This window comes from Mandrillus leucophaeus, unplaced genomic scaffold (assembly GCF_000951045.1).
Source record: "Mandrillus leucophaeus isolate KB7577 unplaced genomic scaffold, Mleu.le_1.0 Scaffold60, whole genome shotgun sequence".
Taxonomy (NCBI): domain Eukaryota; kingdom Metazoa; phylum Chordata; class Mammalia; order Primates; family Cercopithecidae; genus Mandrillus; species Mandrillus leucophaeus.
The window spans coordinates 856,392-880,686 of record NW_012106475.1 but is presented as its reverse complement, the minus strand read 5'-3'; the positions used below and the strand labels follow the sequence as shown (position 1 = coordinate 880,686).

Genomic DNA, 24,295 nt, shown 5'->3' with positions numbered 1-24,295 from the left:
ATATGTACTATGTCTGTAAAATAAAAACCCCATGCAGTTAACATCTATATTATGGGTCATATTCACTATAATATCATATGTACTATGTCGTACTGGGAAAGGTGAAGTTTTCAAGGGTTACCTATGTAAAATAAAGTGATGTGGTGTCTGCTATTCAATATTAGCATTTAACTGTCATTTAAATGCTATGGTGCATTTAACTGTCTTTATTCTAAAAACACACACATGCACACCTCTTTTCCCATAACCTTTCAACTACTTTCAAACCTTCAATGGTTTGATTTTTTCTTAGACTAGTCTAGACCATTACCTCTCACCTGATTACCTGCAGTAGTCTCCAAATTGATGTTTCTGCTTTTCTTCTTAGTCCTCTAATTTTGTTTTTTTCCCCCATGTAACTGTAAAGTGACCTGTAAGAGATAAATTAGGTTATATTACTGCTTTAAAAACCCTTTGGTGTTTTTCTGTTTTGCAGTTAAAACATAAATCCAGATTCCTTAACAGGTCTATGTCCTGCCTGTCTCTGCAGCCTCATCTAATGACATTTTTTCTTATTTCTTCACTAAATTTCACCCATACGGAGTCTTCTCTGATTCTTCTCTCATATCAGATTTTTTTCTTCTGTCTGTCCTGTCTCCCCTTTCCTCCCAAACCCTCCCCTCCAATTTCTTTCTATGCCCAATTCCTCCTTCAAGTCTCCACTTAAATGTCTTTTTCTCATATAAGGCTAACCTGAATTCACAGTCTAAATTGTTTGTCCTTCTATTCTTTCTTACAACCGTCTGGATGTTTTTGCCATAGCATTTATTGTAGCATTATAAGTCTGTCATACTTCTATTGACAGTGCATTTTACAAATCTGTGGCAATTTTACGATGTAGCATGCTTATTAGATAGTCTCCATGTGATGCCAGCAATGGCCCAGAGTAAAAAGGTAATCAGTAAATACGATAAATGTGACTTTAAATACGAAGACAGATGTTTTGTTGCAAGGAACTTTCTTGATTATTTTTATTTTTATTTTTTTGAGATGAGGTCTGGCCCTGTCACCCAGGCTGGAGTGCAGTGGTGCGATCTCTGCTCACCGCAACCTTCACCTCTTGGGCTCAAGCGATCCTCCCGTCTCACTCTCCTGAGTAGCTGGGACCACAAGCAATGCCTGGCTAGTTTTTGTATTTTTTATAGAGATGGAGTTTCACCGTGTTGCCCATGCTGGTTTCAAGCTTCTGAGCTCAATCAGTCCTCCTGCGTTGGCCTCCCAAAGTGCTAGGATTACAGGTGTGAGCCATGGTGCTTAGCCTTGATATTGATTAAAGAATTTGTCCTTTGGTTTATTTTATTGTAATTGGGTGACTACTTTTCCCATAACCTTTCAACTACTTTCAAACCTTTAATGGTTTAATTTTTTCTTTAAAAAGTTGTTAGTTATATGTGGGGATTGAGAACAGCTCCTAGCAGGGAGGAACCTTGCTGAAGTTACTGTGTTACTATATTGCTGTTTAGAGTTAATGCTTTTTAAGATTAAAAGTAATTGCTTTAAGTGTCTCTCTTCTAATTAAAGATGTTCCTGGTAGCTTATGGGGGCAAGAGTAGTCATTTTATTGTCTGAGACAGCTTTGAACTCTAGAGTCTGGGTGGTAAATCAGACTACCCTTTGTCTATTTTAGGCAGGCCTTGGAAGAAGTTGGAAACTGTTAAAGATAGCATGGAGCAAGTGTTTTGAAACTGTTGATGTTTTTCCCCTTTTCCTTGGAGCCATTTGGTTAAAATCTTTTTGTTTTTGGTTTCTCATGGGGCGGTTCTGTTCTCTACTGAAGGAACTCTGCCTTTGTAGGTCTCCTGTATCTGAGTAAGACTAGGTAAGTTTAATTTCTCCCTTTTCCTGCCTTAGAACTGAGTTGGTCAGACCTTTTCACAGATTGTTCAAAGTCTCAGAGGTAATTGAATCCTTGTGCCGAATAAAGACCACTTTAGAGCAAGGGAAAGATAAATACAGGGCACTGGCATAGGATAGAAGAGTTAAGGGATTTGCTGAGCAGTTATATGTAGTGGCTAAAGAAGAGTCCATGGTGACTGCTTGTTTTCTCTCTTGAGTAACTGGATAGATTGTGGTGAGTGTGGTTTTTGTGAACACTTTGTAGAGAGTAGAGGATTGAGAAATTTCAGAAAGCTGTTTTAGGTGTCCCTTGTGCCATTTAAGTGGATATAGTCATTTTACAATTAAAAACATATTTCTCTGGAGTAGAAGAAAGGCTACAATGGGAGTGATAGAGGAAGATAATCCACTATCATCAGTACATATGGTAGATGTATATTAGATCAGGGAGGATGTGAGAGGTGATAGAAGGCTCAAGAATGAACCCCAGGAAACACCAACAAGTAAAGGGCAAGGAAAATCACCACAAAAGATACTGAAGAGGCGTGAAGCGGGAGGAACACCAGGAGATAGTGGAATCACAGAAACTTTGAGTTTGAATGATCAACAGTAACATGCTTTAGAGATGAGTTTGATATCCTTAGTAAAAGCAGTTTCATTGCAATACAAGATTATAAATAAGTACCAAATGAATGGGAAAAGTGACAGCGAGTGTCCTCTATGAATAAGCTTAGGTGGGAAGGGGAAAACAGAGCAGAAGCTAGAAGGGTTGGAGCAGAGATGTTATGCTGTGTGAGTGCACACGTGCCCTTGTATTCGAGTTATGAGGCACTTGAGAGTGTACTTAAGATCCTGAGCTCTGGAGTCAGACTTCCTGCATTCAAATCTGGACTCTGCCAATTGCAGCTTTGTGGCCTTAGGTAAGTTTCTTAGCTTTAATGCCTCAGTTTTCCTGTGTCTAAAATGGGAGTGATCAAGTTTTGAGAATTAAATGATAGTGCATGTTAGGTGCTTAGAGTCCCTAGCATATAATAAATGCTGAAAAATATAAACTATTAATATAATTATTAGTAAAATGTTTAATTATTAATTTTTTATTATTGACGTTTAAATATACTTGCTTCAGTTATATTTTAAACTTTAAATTATTAACAATTTGGGCCTCATGCTGCGTAGCAGGAGGAACTACTGTTATACCACTTAAATTTTTTTCCCCTAGCTGCTTTCTTCCACCCCTCTCAACTTTTGTTAATAATAGTTTTTCTGTTTGTCAGATACTTGTAATATTTAACATCTCTTCTGTGATTATAATTTTCATGTTTTAGTTTTAATTTTATAGTTTAATGGTAGGTCCAGATCTCAATATTAGTATTTTTGTCATAGCTTCTTTATTCATCTCTTGGTTAGCTGAAGTTGCTTTTCCTGGGATTTCTTCAAGAAATTTTCCAAATTTTGGCAAGTTAACATGCTTTTGTTGTATTTATACTTAAATAATAGTTTGGTAGGGTATAACATTCCAGAGTTTCATTTTCTTTCCTTGAAACATTTTATGCATTTGTTGTTTCACTGTTCTCTTTATTCATATTGCTGGGTAGAGGTCTGAAGCCAGCCTGCATTTTGCACCCTTTTCATATATTTTTGTTAAACTGCACTCTCACAATAAAACATTCTTTGAATAATCAATCACATTTTTATTATTTACTGTATTTTTTTCAGTGTCTGACCTACTCTACACACATCAAGGGATTCAGTTTCTTTGGCATTCAGTAATTGTACTATAATATGGCTTGATGTTGACTGCTCTGTTCAACTTACCTTGGTTACAGTATGTCTTTTTAATCATTAGGTTCAAGTCAGCTTTTATTACTGGGAAGTTATATATAATGTTCTTGAAATAAGTAAAATAATGGAGATCAGTTAAATACATGTGGGCTCTCCTCTGGCTACCTTCATTATCTTTCATATCTTTAACAACAAAAAAAAACCTAACACATTACCAAAGAAAACTTTATTTCTCCTTTTTATTTACTTCTCTCTACCATGTACTCTATGGCCCTTACTGTGCTTACAGCGGCATGTACTTTTCTGTTTGCTGTTTCTAACTATAGTATATTTCTGGGATGGTGTTGCTTTTGCTTCCACTTTAGTTTTGCCAGCTCACATTTCATCTCATTTTGTGTTATCTTTTCTCTGAGCTCTTTTATTTTCCAGAGATGATTCCTATATTAGATTTTTAATCACAATTTTTATCTGCTGTTTGATAACCTTTTTCTGGTGATTTTTCTTCACTTGTTATTTGTGTTTTTCTTATTTTCATTTTTTTGATATCTAGTATAGATCCTGTTTTATTTTATTCTATTTTATTTTATTTACTACTGTTCTTCCAATGAGGGGTGTTTTTCTTGGATCATCTTTGTGCTAAGGCTTGGTATTACTAAAGGGTCAAGGCTGACTGGTGTTCTCCTTGGGGACTGTGTATGTAAAATGAGTTTTTTTAGCCTTCGCTGCTTTTCAGATAAGAGACTTAGGGCCTCCCTATAGAGAATCTTTTGACTGCCTCACTGGCTAGTTGCTCCCTTTGAGTGATTTTTTTTCCTGCTTGAGATGTGTGATTTTATCTGTGACTTTTTTTTTTCCTTCTTGAGACCTTCTGAGAAAGTTTCAATCTTTGCACTTGTTTGTTGTTTCCCATGTCAGATTGGGGATTGCTGGTTTTACCTTTCAGGATGTGCCTGTTAATTTCAGAGAACTACACATTTATGGCACCTCTATAGCCATGGGTGTATTCTGATGGGGTCGTGGAGCATCTGATTTTGATTTTTACTGTATTTGGTGATCTTTCCTCGATGCTTTGAGATTATAGGTTACTGTTTCATTCATAGCAGCTTACATTTTGGTTTCACATTGTCTCTTTCGATCTGGTAGGAGGAGGAGGAAATTACTGTCTTGACTCTGAGTTTAAAACTAGAATTCCCATAATTCTTTGTAAAAATCTGTTTTTTGATTGATATATATCTAGTTGGAAATTTCAGAATATACAACTTTAAAGAGATTTTTCTGAATATTTCACTGATCAGTATTTGGCAGTTATTTTACTTTTTATGTAATACAGAACTCTGCATTGACCCAGGAACACTTAATGTTAGATACTTTATTTTCATAATTTTTTAAATCTTAGCACCTTTTATTTTTTATTTTATTTTTTTTATACTTTAAGTTCTGGGATACATGCGCAGAACGTGCAGGTTTGTTACATAGGTACACACATGCCATGGTGGTTTGCTGCACCCCTCAGCCCGTCATCTACATTAGGTGTTTCTCCTAATGCTATCCCTCCCCTATCCTCCCACCCGCCAACAGGCATGTTCCCCTTCCTGTGTCCATGTTCCCCTTTCTGTGTCCATGTGTTCCCATTGTTCAACTCCCACTTATGAGTGAGAACATGCAGTGTTTGGTTTTCTGTTCTGGTGTTCCTTTGCTGAGAATGATGGTTTCGAGCTTCATCCATGTCCCTGCAAAGGACATGAACTTACCCTTTTATATGGCTGCATAGTATTCCATGGTGTATAGGTGCCACATTTCATTTTCATACTTTTTTTTTTCTTTTTGAGATGGAGTCTCGCTCTGTCGCCCAGGCTGGAGTGCAGTGGCACGATCTCGGCTCACTGCAAGCTCCGCCTCCCGGGTTCACGCCATTCTCCTGCCTCAGCTTCCTGAGTAGCTGGGACTATAGGCGCCCGCCACCATGCCCGGCTCATTTTTTTTTTTTTGTATTTTTAGTAGAGACGGGGTTTCACTGTGTTAGCCAGGATGGTCTTGATCTCCTGACCTTGTGATCCGCACGCCTCGGCCTCCCAAGGTGCTGGGATTATAGGCGTGAGCCACGGCGCCCAGCCCCATTTTCATACTTTTTATTAGCCCTTGGTAACTATTACTAATTCTGCGTTGCTTTCTCAATTGCAGTCAAGTAAGGGAGAATTGACTACGCTCGTACATCAGCTTCAAGAAAAGGACAAGTTACTTGCTGCTGTGAAGGAAGATGCTGCTGCTACAAAGGATCGGTGTAAGCAGTTAACCCAGGTGAAGACATTCTTATGTACGAGGGATATACTTCGCAAATCAGAAGCAACGAAAGATTTTAGAAATTATCTATTGTCAGTAGTTTAATTATACTTTATATCCAACTAAAGTAACTTTCTTTTAGAGTTTTGGGAGGGTAGATAGAGCCGTCTCTCTCTTTCGTGATATTATAACCTATAGTTGAATTATTTAAAATAAGAGTACTTACAGATATCCTAACTTCAGAATAACAAAAGCATTCTGTACAGAAGCATGGGAATTTGTTTTAATTGGATCTGACCTAGATCTGTTCTTTATAGAAACACAAAATTTGGTGTGATCTTGTTTAAGTCTGATTAATGGAATAAATGTGAAACTCTTAACATAAGTAATTTATGGAGCTTCTTGTGATAAGTATAATTTTTTGTCTAGTTCTTCAAATCTCAGAAATATTACTCTCAGAGGTTAATAGTAAAAAATACTGGAAAAGCCAATCTTTAAAACATCATGAAACTGAGAGAACAGAATTGAAACTATAGAAAATATGGTTTCATTATTCCTGAAGTGCTTGTTTCTCTTTCTAGGGATTAAATGCAGTAGAGTACATGATGTTTATTTACTAGTCGTTCACCTGGCCACTTGATGACATTGTAAGAATGAATGACCTTGTTTGAATATAAATCCTTTATGTGAATTTGAAGTAAATAAAAAAAGTCAATGGAAAAAGTTGGCGAGATTAAAGTTGTTAATAAAATTAGAAACTTACAGTTTTATGTGACTATATGACTGTATTTAAAAAAATTAGGATAACTAATTTGATAATTCATTGAGCTGTGTACTTACGATGTATATACTTCTAAGTATGTCATACAGGAGTATAACAATTTGTAAAGATGAATGAACAAACTCAGGCAAACATAAATTATGTACTATCTCAAATTTTGTCGAAAAGTTGCTTTAGAGCAGGGACATGATTAGTCCTAATCATACCTGCAGCTGATTTTAAAATTGCTTGGCTTTCATGTACTTCGATAATTAATATTTGTTCTAGGAGTTCGTAGTACCAGCAAAACAAAATGAAATCCCTCATTTAAGATTTGATTTAGGGGCCAGTTGCGGTGGCTCACGCCTGTAATCCCAACACTTTAGGAGGCTGAGGCGGGCAGATCACGAGGTCAGGAGATCAAGACCATCCTGGCTAACACGGTGAAACCCCGTCTCTATTAAAAATACAAAAAAAATTAGACGGGCATGGCGGCGGGCGCCTGTAGTCTCAGCTACTTGGGAGGCTGAGGCAGGAGAATGGCGTGAACCTGGGAGCGGGAGCTTGTAGTGAGCTGAGATTGCGCCACTGCACTCCAGCCTGGGCGATGGAGCGGGACTCCGTCTCAGAAAAAAAAAAAAAAAAAAAAAAAAGATTTGACTTAGGAAGATGATAAAACTGCTTTCTGATTTTTACTTTCCCTTGTTTGAAACTTTGACTCTACTGTAGACATCTTATCCCTATTTCTTCCCTTAGGAAAGAGACTTTTATTTCCTTCTAGGCCTTTTTTCCCTGAAAGAGAATGTACCTGGGAATGATAGAGAAGGAACTATTGTGCTTTAAAATGTTCTTTCGTGTAATCAAGTTAGAATGTAGGATTTATTTTAGGTTCATAGTCTTTAACTTATAATAAACTAGAAAATGCATTTGAATTAGTAGTAAAACAGTGGCAAAGTGATTATGAAGGGAATTGGTGTGAAGAGCAGATGAGATGCAGAAGACTGTTTTTGAAATCTTTTGACCTAGCTTTTTTTAAGCAAGTACTTAATGTTTTATCATTCGTGATTATTTTACTGATGTTACATAACATCATTGTTTATCATTGTTGCAGGCTTATGATACTTACTAAATAACAAGTTTTTAAATTTCTGGGATATTCTTTTAGGAAATGATGTCAGAGAAAGAAAGAAGCAATGTGGTTATAGCAAGGATGAAAGATCGGATTGGAACATTAGAAAAGGAACATAATGTATTTCAAAACAAAATACATGTCAGTTATCAAGAGACTCAACAGTTGCAGATGAAGGTATATTTTCATTCTTTGAAAACAAGATGAAATGTTTGCATTCATTTAATTAGCAAACTTTTAAGTGACTAGTATGTGCAAGGCCCTTTGCTGGGCTATCAACATACAGTGGCTAGTGAAATTCACTCTCTGTCCTAAGTAAAACAACTTTTCTAGGTGGGGATGAGGTAGGGAGGCTGGATGCAGATCAATATGATGATAAAGAGAAGTATTGGCTACTTTAGAGCAATGGTGATGGGAGGTAGGGAAGAGAAGGATTTGATAGGGAAGACTTTTTAGAAGTGATAAGACTGTGTTCAATCTTTTAAAACAATTAGGCATTATCAAGTAAGAGAGTAAAGAAATGGGCACTGAGGATAAGAGTGTGTGTGTGATTTCTTAGTCCATCTCTGGAGATGATAGTTCAGTGGGTATATTCTGGGACCCAGGATTGAGCTTTTTAATTAGTGCAATCCAGGTGCTACCAGTACAGATTGTCTGGAGTAACTGCTCTGTGAGAAATACAGTAAGAGTTGTGGTATTTGGGAATCAGAGCTGGAATGAAGAAGGGATGTTGAGAAGTAGATAGTGGCCCCATCTTAAAAGGGCCTTGTATACCTGAAGACTGGGGAGCCAGAGAAGGAGTTTAAGCAACACAGCAGTCGCTGGAATTACACTGCTATTTTAAATTTTTACCTTGGTAGCAGTGGGGAGAGTGGAGCAAAGGATGGTTGGAAGACTTTGCTAGAATTCAAGTTAAAGAACAAGGGCCTGAAATTAGATGTTGACAATGAGAGAATGAGTTTGAGTATACAAAGAGTGAGTTAGATAGGGCTTGGTGTTAGTGTGGAGGGGAGAGGTGATAGTGAAGAATGACTTCTAAGGTTTTGGCCTGAGTGATTTTGTCTGTTGTTACTTCCTACCGTTTCACTCATCTTCTGTCAGAAGGCTCAGTTTTTACAGTCTGTCTCTTGTATATATTTTCCATTTTCATGATCCTAGTTAGGACTAGACCAGTGAATTTTTTTTCTTATTTTTAAAAAGATTGAAATATCTTTATTACTGCTAAAGAGGCTATTGAAGAATATGGCTTGGGTCTGCTTGCTTAGGGGTCATGTAATACTTTCCTTAATTTAACTTTCTTGACCAGTGACTTTTTGAAATTGTTACTTCCATCTGCTGGCTGATCCTTCAATTTGGAAGGTCTGTCATTACCTCAGATTTAATATGTGTCTAAAACTCTCACCTATTGATCAGGTTGATTTTTTTTTTTTTCCCCCCAGGCCAATCATGGTTTTTATATTTTGAGGCATTGTTATCTTTATGCTTGAATCCTGTGACTTCTCTCTGCCTCGCTTAGTCTACAATTTGCTCTGAAATCTTAAAGACATTTTATTTCTGTGGCCAGGTGCCGTGGCTCATGTCTGTAATCCCAGCTGAGGTAGAGGATCACTTGAACCCAGGAATTTGAGAACAACCTGGGCAAAATAGTGGGACCCCATTCTACAAAAAAATTAAAAAGTTAGCCAGGCATGGTGGCATGCTCATGGTCCCAATTACTCAGGAGGCTGAGGTGGGAGGCTTGAGCCTGGGAGGTTGAGGTTGCAGTGAGCCGTGATCACACATTTGCACTCCAGCCTGGGTGACAGGGTGAGACCCTGTCTCAAAAAACAAAAAACTCCAAACCACTTTATTTCTAGTTACTCTTGCATTCAATTCTTAGACGTGTCTTTAGTTTATTATTACATGCTAGAATAATTACAGCTCATATTAATAGGTTTGTCATTTTCATTCTGTCTTGCATTTGGTACCAAATTTTTTTTTTTTGTAAAATATTGCTTTGATAATATCGCTAGTCTGCTAAAAATTTAAAAATATTCCTCGCTGCTTTCAGAGTCCACTATTTTCCTCTGAAATGCCACTAATAGCAAAAAAGAAGTGAATGATGCTGTTTTTGTGTTTTTGCCTTATCCACTGCTTTTAGCATTTGTTTAACCCATTCCTTCATCTTCTCATCCCCCAGCAATTTGAGTTATTGAAGAACTAATTTTCCTAGCCTCAAGTGATCTTTTCTTCTTAGTTCCTAATTCCTGTTAATTTGAAAATTAGTCAGATACTTGTAGCAGCATCTTTTGTTGAAGGTGAAAGGTATTGAAGTGATTCATCCTGTTTTACTTGATTACTTACAGAGGTCAGGATACAGATTCCATATGATAACTTCTGTGAAAAATAGAAACATATACCTTAATTTCTCTTAATAAGCAACAATTTCTTTTGAAAGAATTATTAATAAGATTATTTCATATAAAAACATGTTCTTATGAGAATGTAAGAGTCAGTGTGCTTTGTCTTTAGATTCTTTAATCCAAAATTTTAAAATTAGAAGAAGAAAGTTAAGAGTGGTGGTCGCCAGGGGTTTCAGGTAAAGAAATGGGAGTTATTTGTTAAAAGGTGCAGAGTTTTGTTTTACACAATGAAGAGAGTTATGGAGATGAATGGTGGTCATGATTACACAGCATTATGGATATATTTAATACCAGTGAACTGTATACTTGAAAATGGTTAGAATGGTATGTTTTATGTTATATGTATTTTATAATGTAAAAACTTGGAAAAACAATTAGAGGTCAGAATATTTTAGCAAGCAGGTTTTTGTGTTATCTATATGATTATGGCTCAATTTGTAACTTAATATGAAGTATGCCAAACATATTTTCAGTTTTTAAACTTTGGCTTACTAAAGACTTTAAGAATATTGCTAACATACAATTGACATAGGATCAGGACAAGCTTAATTCTATATGAATCTATTTGATAGGAAAGAAGTCCTAAATCATACTTAGTTCTGAAACATCATCTCTAAGCATGTTTATCTTGTATGTCAAATATGATAGCAGCTAGTATCTACTTGTATTCTTGAATGTGGTGAGAGTTTGTATTTAATTTGCAGTCATCACTAACAGTATATTTCTTTTAAATTTGTTCATGTTTATTTGAGAAGAAGGATTCAAACTTCAATCTATTGATGCTTTTTACATTCTTATTTTAATAAAGTTTATTTTGAAAGTTAGCTTTGACAGTCTTTGTTTTCTAAGTTTTATATATGTAAAATTTTAGTTTCAGCAAGTTCGTGAGCAGATGGAGGCAGAGATAGCTCACTTGAAGCAGGAAAATGGCATACTGAGAGATGCTGTCAGCAACACTACAAATCAACTGGAAAGCAAGTATGTTTCCAAATACCTTATTTTTAATTGAATGGCAGAGTATTTTCTTGAATCATCAAAATATTAATAGTGTTTGATAGTAATTGGTTAGACTTTTTTTTTTTACATTTGTTTCTAAAATGAGTTACTTTTTTTTTTTTTTTGAGACGGAGTTTCGCTCTTGATGCCCAGGCTGGAGTACAATGGCGCGATCTCTGGCTCACCGCAACCTCCACCTCCTGGGTTCAAGCAATTCTCCTGCCTCAGCCTCCCGAGTAGCTGGGATTACAGGCATGTGCCACCACACCCGGCTGATTGTTTTGTATTTTTAGTAGAGACGGGGTTTCTCCGTGCTGGTCAGGGTGGTCTTGAACTCTCAACCTCAGGTGATCTGCCTGTCTCAGCCTCCCAAAGTGCTGGGATTACAGGCGTGAACCACCACACCTGGCTTAAAATGAGTTACTTTTAAAAACAATTCTCTTTTGCTTTGTGAAGAACTTCTTCAGTTACATATATGTAAACTATATATGTTATATTAATGTCATACTATTATATACTTATACAAACACATTAATATATATCATATATTACATATTTATATAAACATGTATGTGTATATTATATATAAACTATGTAATAAATACTAGTACCACCAATGGAATGGTCTATGAAATTTATAAGTTTTAATCCATCTGTCGCCTTTCACAGTAGCTCCTAAACTTCAGTATTCTGAAGAGCACCTGGCATTCTAGTTAAAAAGTGTATTCTTGAGTCCTACCCTTAAAAGATTATGATTCACTGACTCTGAGGTAGAGCCCAGCAATCTAGATATTAAGACACTTTTTCGGGCTGAATGTGATGGCTCATGCCTTTAATCCTAGCACTTTGGGAGGCCGAGGTGGGCAGATCACCTGAAGTCAGGAGTTCAAGACCAGCCTGGCCAACATGGTGAAACCCTGTCTCTACTAAAAATACAAAAATTAGCTGGGCGTGGTGGCGCATACCTGTAATCTCAGCTACTCGGGACACTTAGGAGAATTACTTGAGCCTGGGAGGCGGAGGTTGCAGTGAGCCCAGATTGCGCCACTGCACTCCAGCCTGGGCAACAGAACCACACTCTGTCTCAAAAAAAAAAAGACACTTTCCTTGTGATAGTGATTGACTCTGAGGCCATACTTTGAGAAATAGTACCTTGGAGAGATTAGTAATATGAGTACACAGTACCCTGACTGGTTGATTTTTTAATACATTTTCAGAAGACCAGTTTGAAGGTGACACTGTCTATTTATGGTCGTCTATTTTTCTTGATATTTTACAGTGATTTTAGAATTTGTATAACTCATTAGAATTATATAGGAATTACCCACCTAAACTTTATTGTTAGTAATCACTTGTGTTCTGTTTCAGTTGGGCTGTAAATAGAACTACTAGCTCAGCTCAGCGAAACTACCAAAGTATGTTTTGTTTATTTCTTATATCTATTTGTAATAATGGAAGGCTCCTAATCCAGTTACTGTTTTCAGGCAGTCTGCAGAACTAAATAAACTACGCCAGGATTATGCTAGGTTGGTGAATGAGCTGACTGAGAAAACAGGAAAGCTACAGCAAGAGGAAGTCCAAAAGAAGAATGCTGAGCAAACAGTTACTCAGTTGAAGGTGATATATTCCCACCTTTGTCATTTCATGAATAATATAGGTGTATTCGTTCGTTTTCATAGTGGTATGAAGAACTGCCTGAGACTGGGTAAATTTTTAAGGAAAGAGGTTTAATTGACTCACAGTTCAACATAGCTGGGGAAGCCTCAGGAAACTCACGATCATGGCAGAAGGTGAAGAGGAAGCAAAGCATCTTCTTCACGAAGCAGCAGGAAGGAGAAATGCCGAGCGATGGGGAAGAGCCCCTTATAAAACCATCAGATCTTGTGAGAACTCACTCATTATCACAAGAACAGCATGGGGGTAACCATGCCTTTGATTCAATTACCTCCACGTGGTCTCTCCCTTGACACATAGAGATTATGGGGATTACAAATCAAGATGAGATTTGGGTGGGGACACAAAGCCTAACCATATCAGTAGGTATTTAATTTGATGACTTAAATGTGTATATAGATTTGAAAAATATAGTTTGACGCTTAGTGGGACCTGTAGTCTAAATGCTATGCCCTGATGAAAGAAAAAGAAGCATGTGCCCTGTTGAAAGAATTGAATATAGCCTTGAATTTGAAGTTAAAGACTGTTTGAAGATATGATAAATGATGTTAGCTGATTGACAGGTATAAACTGTAGAAGTTTGTCTTATATATGGGGGTTAGGGTCTACATATATAGGGCAGAAATCATGTAGTTAAAAATTACCCATAATACCACTTTATCACCCATAGCTTGGATTTTTCAGTAGGTCCAGTAGAACCTAGTTTTCTTTCAGCACTGGAATAGGTAGTTTTTCCTTTGTTTAAGCACAAGACTAAGTGGTGTTCCAGTGGCTTACACTCGACCCATGATGTACAAAAAAATCACATATTATGTTTTTAGACACCAGTGTGTCACTTGGTCCCATGAGATACTTATACTGTGAAGAGATGCATGGCTTTGCTCAGGCTGACTGAGGGAGGAGCAGATTCATTTATCTCATTTTATATGCATTCTGGAGCATATGTACATTGAATAGAATGATGAGTATAATTCTCTATTTCTCCTTTTATTGAAGAGGAGATTTGTTGAAAGTATAGTTCAATTTGTGTAAGTTAAATGCTACCTCATTATAATAGATTCCTACCTAGGTCATTGATACAGTTGTACTTTGATACCAGTTCCAGAGTAGGAGTTAAAAAGGCTTCAAGGGTAATTGAATATGGAAAATAGTGTGAGTAACCTTTGTTTTTCTTAAGTTTTCTTGGGTCTTGTTGGGAGATTAATATAAGTATCCTTTCTTTTATTTAATACTGATCTTGCTGATGGGTTTACTACTGGCATAGATATGGAAGTCTGTTTTCTGTGGATATGGATAAATAAATGACATTAAAGATTATAGTCATGATTGGAGTGTTGTGTTATAGAAATACCTCAAAATAAGAATTTTTAGCTACTTAGATATAGCAATAAAGATACTATCCTGTCCTTCGGAAGCTTATTAGCTGAAGGAGGGTTAATGGGAAACAGGTTATTGCTAAGTGGATCAGATATGTATATAGTAGTAGCTATCTTGATCTAAACTCAGCACAAATATTGAGTCTCTGAAATAATCTCTAAACTGTAAACCCTGTAATGTTGGAGGATAGGATGGCTATGACTGATAAATAAATAGCTTTTAGATTGTGTTTATCTGCCTGTCTTATTGAAATGTAGGAGACTAGTTGTAATAAGCAGTTTTATGATATAACAGTAAAGGTAGAGGATGCTTTTTTCCCTCTTTTTCAAAGTAGAAATTCTGTGTTTGTGCTAATTTATCCTTTCTCCCTTTTAAAATACCAAGGTTCAACTACAAGAAGCTGAAAGAAGGTGGGAAGAAGTTCAGAGCTACATCAGGAAGAGAACAGCGGAACATGAGGCAGCACAGCAAGGTAAGGGGAAGAGGTATTCATGTAAACTTTGTATATAATTTTGGGTAAAATTTCCTTTCTCTTCCATCTGTGAAGAAAGTATAATTTGGTATTTTGGTTATAGCTTAGTAAAAATAGCTTTTATACTTTCAGAATATTTTTCTTTCTTTGACATTTGTTAGGGTTTTAAAATAAGTTACCTACTCGTTTTGCCTGAAGCATTAAAGTTGCAGGCAAAATTGTAGTACATGATAGGGTAATGGGGTCCTGGCTGTGTGTTTCTTTTCTGTAGTTATTCTCTTTGGTTAATTCTTCATTTTATTTTTTGTTCCCAAGAAAATAGTTCTTATTTTGAAGAGAAAAACAGAGCATTACCATCCCAAGTAATTTACTTAAAACTGCCCATTTAATACATGCTAACTTTTACTCATTTACTCTTAATTTGATGAATCCATCTGGGAGATAATGGAGTACGTGTTATGTGTGTTGTTTATTTCTCTACTACTGCCTTTCTGCCATGAAAAACAAGTATAGGCTGCTACAGGAGCATGCAAGAGTGGAAGCAGGAGAGATTCAAAGGAGGTTTTCTAGAGAAGAGAATGCCTACACTAAAGATGAGTACGAGAAACTAGGCAAAGAAAGAGACCTCTGTAAAATGTAATGTTTTATTACAGATTTACAGAGTAAATTTGTGGCCAAAGAAAATGAAGTACAGAGTCTGCATAGTAAGCTTACAGATACCTTGGTATCAAAACAACAGTTGGAGCAAAGACTAATGCAGTTAATGGAATCAGAGCAGAAAAGGGTGAACAAAGAAGAGTCTCTGCAAATACAGGTTCAGGTATTTTTTCTTTTTTATTAAAAAAAAATACAGGTGGTCAGTTATTAGATCTGTGTGTCTAGAAGAGAGAGTAATGTCTACCTTATCCTAATTCTGAAATGATGATGAATAATAATAACTTTGTCTTTGAGCACTTGTCACAATATGGTATGTTTGAAGATGTGCTCATCGACAGTCTTAGGCTCTTTGTATTAGATTAGGAATAGCACAGACATATCTTTAACTTCTGTCTTATAAGCTAACTCAGGATGTCTAATCATTGTTTAAAATAATGCCTTTTGGAATCTAAGAATGCCTTAAAAAAGAAAAAAAGATAAAGATAAACAGATGTACCTATAATACATTGTGTTCATATACATGGGGTTATTTATTAGCATGCTTTTTTTCTTTTTGATTGCTATTTATGAAAGGATATTTTGGAGCAGAATGAGGCTTTGAAAGCTCAGATTCAGCAGTTCCATTCCCAGATAGCAGCCCAGGTAATGACGCTTTCTTATTGCTTATGATTCAGCCATTTAAACACTCATCTGAATGCCCGTTGAGTGCCAATTACTGGATTAATAGCTGGGAGACTAGTCATTGAATCAACAAATGGTGATCCTGAGTGCTAAACACTTGCTAATTATGTACGGTGCTGAGGGAAAACACTCAGAAAGAAATCCATACCAACTAATCGGATGAGGGGAAGGTTAGAGAGCTTTTATTATACAAAAATATCCCCAATCCTGTCACAAAACAAGGAGAGAGAATTGGCCGAATGCTGTCTAGAATAGTGGCTTATGTATTACAGATGTTCATTAAATATCAACTAGCTCTGGAAAATCCTAATATATCAGCAGGGGAAACAATATGGTAACCATAGATCACAGATTATATTTGCAAAAGAATCAGTTGAAAATTTGTACCTCAGTTTAGTGACTCAACCTTCCAAAGTTTTCAAGTGATAGTGTAAGACCTGTTATTCTTTGACGTGACGTACATGTCTTTATAAATAATATAAAGAAAATCAAGTAAAAAGCAAGTTAAGTATTGCGAATTTTGAGCTTCAGTTTTTCAACTTGAAAATTCTGAGAGTTATTTGTAGCAAAAAGTATTGGCTTAGAAGTCTGACATTTCTGTATAAAAAGTGGTTTTTACATTAAAATTTTGTTTTTAAGGTTCAGAGAAGTTCAAACTCCCAAAGCTTTGACCCTATAAACATATTTTTCCCAATTGCTTTGTCTGTAGAAATTGTAGTCTAAAATAATTGGGGAAGAATTAATGCAGGAAAGGGTGCTGGTATGGATGTGTATGTATATGTGGATTACAAACTCAAATTGAATTGTGATCTTGGGTTATCAGCTGAGAAGTAGCTCTAAAAAATTTATCAGGAGTTAAATACGTAGAGAGTGCTTGTAAGAATCTTTTAAATAGTAAACATGAACATGGGTATTTCCAAACTATATTAGTCATGGAATGGATAATTTTATTATTAAAAGTTGTTAATAAGGAGAAGAAACACAGGATGACAAATGGCCTTTCTGGCTGTTTTTCCTATTCATTTGTTGCTTGTCAATTATTTAGTTTCCAGACCTGTCAACTTGTTTTATTCTAAATGGCTTGTGATATGTAATTCCTGACTACTGGCTGTTGGTGATCAGACTTGCTTTCAGAATAGTAGTTACTCTTTATTGACCACTCACCATGGGCCAGATACTTTCTTAACAATTTATATACATTAACTTCTCTTAGAATTTAAAGCTCTGTTATGATTATTGTATAGCTTTAAAGCTTTCTCTTAAATACTTTTATGTTGACACTATTTTTCTTTCTTAGACCTCCGCTTCAGTTTTAGCAGAAGAATTACATAAAGTGTAAGCCTATCTTTTCACACTCTTATAATTGTGTAGTCACCACTAACTGATACTTGTTAGATGCGACACTTAAGATTAACTTTATACCTCTGACCTGTTCAGAAAATACTCTGAACTAGATTTGAGCAACTTTTGCTTTTTTTTTTTTTTTCTCCTTTTTCCCATTAGTGATTTGGATCCCTAAACATTATATATTCTGCTTTTATTTATGTTTTTATTTTAAAAAGAGTTGGGGAGACTTTCATTTGGGTGTTAGCAATTATGTGGAAGAGGTAATTGTTTAGAAAGTAGTGGAAGTAAATTAGTTTTTGTGTCTAATAAGTAGTTGTAGTTCTTCTGTGTCCGACTCTGTGGTTGTATACCCAAAACAAAGTTATGTGCTTTTTTTGTGCCGTGTAATTTTGCATGGACATTGATCACTTGAGTTCGGAAGATCTGAAATCTGGTTTTGACATTGCTAGCTTTAACAAATTAACCTCTTTTATTTCGAGTTTTAAAATAGGGTTATGTATTTTAAGGAGTTATAGTAATGTGTATGACAGTTGTTAGTAAACTGAAAGGGGCTATAGAAATGGAAGGTTTATGAGAACTACTGAAGTAAGGATGATGCTTTTTAAGGCTTTAAATCCTTTTGATTTGTGACTTCTGAATGTTTATTGAATGTACAAATGTCTTTCCTTCTAAAGGATTGCAGAAAAGGATAAGCAGATAAAACAGACTGAAGATTCTTTAGCAAATGAACGTGATCATTTAACAAGTAAAGAAGAGGAACTTAAGGTATAGTAATTTGTATAAATGGCTGCAATATTTTACAGGACTGAAATTTAAATTACTTTTATCCACATAATCAGTAAGTATATATGAAGAATGAAAAATAGTCTAGAGTTCATTTGAAATAACTATTTTTCTAAACTACAAAATCCTCTAGCTCTCTATGAGGAAAAATTCAAAGGGCTTCTCTTGTGATATAGTTTACAATAATTTACAATAGTTTGATAGGACTATGCTAAATAACAGAAATTGGTGATTTCTCTTCATTTAGGAAATTTTGTAAGTTGAGACATTTGCTTAACTCTTCTGTAGAAAAGATGCTTTACAAACTTTAAAATCAATTGTATTAAATATTTTAAATGCTATTTTTCCTTGTTCTAGGATATACAGAATATGAATTTCTTATTAAAAGCTGAAGTGCAGAAATTACAGGCCCTGGCAAATGAGCAGGTAGATCTTTATTGCTTTAGAGCATTGACCTCAGAATTTCAGTTTGCGTATTTTTATTTTCACTGGTATTGTGAGCCCCAATTTGATTGTGTAAGTAAAAAATATGATGGTTTCTTATCTTTGGCTGCATGATTTGATGTTACTATTTTTATGTTGAAATAAATGTTTGATCCAATGAATTGATCACTTCAAGAGGCAGTTAAAATGATCTTACTATGCTGATTTGAGTCTTTTATTTGAGCCGTTTAATTCAAAAAAGATATACCTTTTACTAGGATAAAAGTGAGAAGTAAAAAATATCAAACAGCAAAACATGTTACAGAAATGTATGGTATTGCTGTAACTTCAAATATATGAAACTATAACTTTTTAATATGTAAAAATTAGTGAAAAAATAGTTTTGAGCACTTCCTGAGAAGTGATACCATTTTCTTCTCATTCCACACACAGGCTGCTGCTGCACATGAATTGGAGAAGATGCAACAAAGGTGACTAAAGTATTGTACATCTAGTCATTCATACATTTATGTTTAGGTATAATTGTTGCAGAAAATGTTGCTACTTATAATTGATAGTTGTGCCCATAATTCCTGTAGATTTTCTGAATGTATGAGGTATTTTAATTTACCTTTTTTCACCCTTATAGTGTTTATGTTAAAGATGATAAAATAAGATTGCTGGAAGAACAACTACAACATGAAATTTCAAACAAAATGGAAGAATTTAAGGTGTGTGATTAAGCTTGTAAACTCAGGTTTCTTAGAACAACCTTGCATACTTTTCAGTTGAGTGATTCCAGAAATACTACATTTTATGTGAAGTCACTCTGAAACAGTGTTTCTGTAGTTCATTAGGGGACTTATGCAAACCATGAGTTTTATCATTTTTCCTCTAGATTATCTGTTCTTTTAGTAGAGCTTAGAGATTTATTTTGCTCCCCCCCAACCTTTTCTCAGCCGATAGTTTCTATTTGGGACTGTCTTACTTGTCTCCACTATTGCTGTAGTTCTGGTTTCTGGTCATGGCGAACCAAGTGCTAGGGTGCATCTCTGTGTCCAGTGAAATTTGAATTATGTCAGTGTATAATTGACCTGTCACTTTGAGTACTGAAAGCTGAGATAAAGGTTTGATTGTTCAAAAACCCATTCAAATGATTGCTTTATTACCTTTTTTCTTAATAAAACAGTAAATTGAGATTCTTTCTTCCAGATTCTAAATGACCAAAACAAAGCATTAAAATTAGAAGTTCAGAAGCTACAGACTCTTGTTTCTGAACAGGTAAGGTTTTTCCTAAATTACAAAGTAGAAACACTTAATATATAACAAGATCTGGTTCTTCTTATTTAGGTACCAAAAGACTAATTGAGAAATTTTGCTTAAGCTTGGATATGTCTGTTATTGCCTTTCTATTCATCCTGTATCTAAATTAAGGACATTTTTTCTTCCTGAGATGAAGCTTATGCCAGTCTGCTCAAAAGCACATTCCAGAAAAACAAAAAAGTGTAATAGGATATGCATAAAAAGAATTTAAGCCATTTTGATACATTTGACTCTCAGAATAAATGTCCTGCCTTAGACTTGGAACCTCAGCTTTTTCTTTTAGGGAGCATGGTATCTTTAAAGGTTGAAACTTATTATTAGCACTTAAAAGCAGTGTGATGTTGATCAAATAGCTTAACCTTTGTGACACCTCTCATTCCAAGCCTTTCACGTGGAGATTATATTTACACTATGAGGTTGTTAGATTTGAAAGGAGAAGCTTATGTATCATGCTTACTCTAGTGCTTTGTTTATGGCAGGTATCTAAACCTTAATTCTTTTCTCTTAGAGTATTTATTTTATCCATTTCATCTCCATCCGCTGCCACCATCACTGTTCATTTCATATTTATAGCAAGGCATCAAAACTATAGCAGCTTTGAATAAGCATGGTTCCATAAATTAGAGCCCAGTGGTATCTGTTCTCTGCCTATTCCTAAGTGATGCCTTCATACTCTTCTCCTACGCAGCTCTTACAATTACAGTTTATTAATAAAACACGAACTCTTGGTGACACATTAGAAGGTTTGCATTTGTTCCTAATACCAAGTTTTTGAATTGTACTTTTATTGGAAGCTGAAATGTAAAGCTGTTGCAAATGATAGCACTTCTTTTAGCGAATCCTTGCATTCTTTCATTTATTTTAAAATTTACGTTTATGCAGATATTAAGCTGGTGTAAGTAACTGTGCCTCTAAGTATTAACTTGTCAAGAAATAATCTATTTTACCTCCGCATATGATATTAAGTGCATTATTACATAGTCTTACTATGTACTTTGTATTTGCTTTACCCTTGTAAACTAAAAGTAATAGAGGAGAAAATGCTGAAGGGATGATATTTAGTTTAAATGGCATTTAAGGCTTATTCTTTTTTTTTTCTTGAGACAGTCTTCCTCTGTTGCCAAGGCTGGAGTTCAGTAGCACCATCTTGGCCCACTGTATCCTCCGCCTCCCAGGTTCAAGCCACTCTTATCCCTCAGTCTCCTGAGTAGCTGGGACTACAGGCACGTGCCACCATGCTCGGCTAATTTTTGTATTTTTAGCAGAGACGGGGTTTCGCAATATTAACCAGGCTGGTCTTGAACTCCTGGCCTTAAGTGATCTGCCTGCCTTGGCCTCCCAAAGTGCTGGGATTACAGATGTGAACCACTGTGCCCAGCTAAGGCTTATTCTTGTCTTATTTCCTTTTCTGGTATAGCTTACAAAAGATACGATATCATTTATAAGGTTTCTCCCCCCCCCCATTTCTGAAATATGAATGTATCTTGTAGTCTCTGGTTACAGTTTAGTTGTTTAATTGGCAGCATTTTAAATTTTTACTCTTAAATAGCAGTGGTGAGATATAACATTGGTGACTTGGATTAGATGTAATAGATTTTTGTGTGTGTGTTCTTACTTGGAACAGCAGAGTATATAGTTTCTGTGTGTTAGTTACCAGAGATTTTTGAAATGCTGATATCAGTGTATGAAGTTTTAACCTTTCTAAAATTAACTTCATGGAGGTAAAACAGATGCTTAGAAACTTCTGAATCTGTCCTAGAATTCTTGTATTCTAGTAGTATCCAGGTGTTGGCGACTCTTATTTAAACAGAAAACTTTTGTTCTTTATTAAAAATGGTATTTTCCATCATTAGATAAAAGTAAAACCACCAGCCTTAAATTTTTCTTTTCCTTTAAAGTCGTACAATACCTTGAGAAATGCCATTGTAATAACCTTATGTAAAATTCCCAATCATTCATGAAAGTTAATATTATTGCTATCTTATTAAGTCAGCCTTTTATTATAAGATTTCTGCGTACTTTTAGATGTTCTGTTAAAGTGACAACTTTTAGTATGAGATGTGCTTTTGATAGGAAGAATAATTAACAATTCACAGGATAAAATTTTATAGCCACATTTTTTGATTTATTTAAAAGAATTAGTTGATAAGGGGGAAACTTATTTTGTGACACCAGTTTAAGATCTGCTACCGGGTAATTCTTAAGAGTTGTTCTGATTCTGAAAGCTTTTTATTAATAGTCTAGAAAGCATATGACTGAGGTTTTGGTTATAGTTGTGACTTCTTTCATTTTGGCAAAGAATCATCTTTGTGGCTTTTCCTCTAGTCGTTTTCATTGTTGCTAGTGAAAGAAGAGAAAAGATGGGTATAATCTTAATTTCTGTCGTTTCCACTTTTCTTTAACCCCTTTCTATCCCTCAGTCAGAATTCCAAGTGACAGTTGAGAGATTGAACAGTTTAGTTATGTAAAAATTTCAGTCCTTTTACCCCATGGATTTTTATTCTGGAGGAAAAGATTGAGCTTATGAAAGCAGAAACCAATAATGGTGCCAAGTTGTTGTTTCTTCAGGTGTAGGAAGCAGAAAGACAGCAGGTACCAAGTAAGGTAACCTGTTGATACCCTAAAGGAGAGAAGGCTGCATTTGGATTTAGGCTTGCAGATGGTCAGATAATGCAAATAAATCATTTACTAATATTTCATTAACTCAGAATAAGACTTTTTTTACTTTTTTTTTTTTTTTTTTTTTGCTGGACGAGAGCACATCCTGACCTTTAGTGAAAGAGCAGCATGACTTATTTATTCTTACTCCAGTAGATTTTTAAGATTCAGTGGTCAAGATTATTAAGTAAAAACTGTAGGAAGTTTCTTCTTTTTGCTCTGCTGCCTTGTTAAATTGTATTGCAGAAGAATTTATTGTATATGATGTAGTTTTGGAAATCATCTAGGGTGGAAACAGTAGGATTGGATTAAACCAATAAAGTAGGAAGTGAAGTAAAAATGTTGGAGGAGATGCAAACTAAGCTGGGTCAGTTTTATGCAATAGAGTATTTGATGAGCTGAAGACCAAGAATTTCTAAACTGTAACTTCATTAAAAAAAATTCAATTCATCAAATACTTATTTACTAGTTGAGTATATGCTAGGTACTTATCTACATGCTGAGCCTACAGAGATGAATGAGACTTGATTCCTGCCTTCCTAATATGGAGATAGATGTGTTAAACAGAAAATTATGGTGAATGAAATTTTGGAACTCTGTGTACAGGTTTAGAGGAAGAGATAATGCATTCTATTAATATTTGAAGGAGGTAGGGAGGTAACACAGGGAACAGCTAAACCTGATTTTGAAAAATGAGCATGAATTTGCCAAAGAGCTAAGAGACGATCCAGGCTGAGGGAATACAATGTTCAAAGACATGACAGTGTGGCCAGATTGGCGTATTCAGAGTGTTGGTGTATTGCAGAAGTACAAAATACAGGAAGGATGTAAGGAGTAGAGAAAGATTTACTAAGATCTAATTATGAAGGGCTTTGTATGCTGTGTGAGGACCATGAACCTAATGTAGCATGTGGGTAAGCCACTAAAGGGTGTTGGAAGGATAAATGAGCATTTAGCCTAACATTTTAGAAAGAAGACTCTGGTAGGTAGGACTGACTAAAGGTACAATACAGTAAATGGTTAAGGTGCAGTTAACTTAGACTTAATAGTGTTATGTCTTTTTCTGAGGTAGTGTTCATTGAAAATAAATATGGACAAAAACTGTCTTCATGAATGATTTAAAGGCTTAATGTATGATTTGTTTTTCATAGTATAAACCTGATTTAATGTACTTTTGACAATTCCTATTTCCCTTCTGATATTTGGATTATTTTTTCCCATTGGGAACTTTTTTCCTGTGCCTTCTACAAAACAATTCTTATGAACTAGAAGCAGGGAGAAGAATTAGGGTATTATGATATTTGAGATGAGTAAGCTGAGGGCCTAAACTTAGGCATTAAAGAGAAGGGTTTAATTTCATAAGTATGTACAGAGTGGAATTTTAGGACTTGGATAGGGCAATGGAAAAATTAATACTATTTGTGAAAAATGATTGTAATAAGATTGGGAAAAACAAAAAAAAGATTGGGAAAAAAAGAAACTAGCAAGATTGGGAAAGGGGCGCACAGAAGAGAATGTTCTAGGAGAAAGACCGTAAATCTTTTTGGTCAGGCTGCTTGGCTGTCTGAAGATATGGGAATACTGAGGGAGAAATCCTGCTTTGGATATAAGATAAATTTTAACACTGGGGACTTCTGTGTGTACCGGGGGATGCCAGGAGAAGTTTCAAAGGGGAC

At 35.4% G+C, this 24,295-nt stretch overlaps 1 protein-coding gene across 4 annotated transcripts in view; it reads left to right on the top strand.

Annotated features, from left to right (window-relative positions):
• KTN1 (kinectin 1 (kinesin receptor)) overlaps nucleotides 1-24,295 on the top strand; it is an 83,642-nt gene that overhangs the window by 21,080 nt on the left and 38,267 nt on the right. For all 4 annotated transcript variants that reach the window (XR_001008176.1, XM_011999670.1, XM_011999672.1 and 1 more), the window contains exons 6-18: nucleotides 5,839-5,955; nucleotides 7,863-8,003; nucleotides 11,100-11,206; nucleotides 12,709-12,841; nucleotides 14,660-14,747; nucleotides 15,401-15,567; nucleotides 15,978-16,046; nucleotides 17,383-17,420; nucleotides 18,107-18,197; nucleotides 18,573-18,641; nucleotides 19,092-19,129; nucleotides 19,288-19,369; nucleotides 19,851-19,919. Coding sequence is in view for 3 of the 4 variants with exons in the window: in XM_011999670.1 (XP_011855060.1) it covers nucleotides 5,839-5,955; nucleotides 7,863-8,003; nucleotides 11,100-11,206; nucleotides 12,709-12,841; nucleotides 14,660-14,747; nucleotides 15,401-15,567; nucleotides 15,978-16,046; nucleotides 17,383-17,420; nucleotides 18,107-18,197; nucleotides 18,573-18,641; nucleotides 19,092-19,129; nucleotides 19,288-19,369; nucleotides 19,851-19,919 (1,209 nt within the window). In the remaining variant the exon portion in view is untranslated. The remainder of the gene's footprint in view (nucleotides 1-5,838; nucleotides 5,956-7,862; nucleotides 8,004-11,099; nucleotides 11,207-12,708; nucleotides 12,842-14,659; nucleotides 14,748-15,400; nucleotides 15,568-15,977; nucleotides 16,047-17,382; nucleotides 17,421-18,106; nucleotides 18,198-18,572; nucleotides 18,642-19,091; nucleotides 19,130-19,287; nucleotides 19,370-19,850; nucleotides 19,920-24,295) is intronic.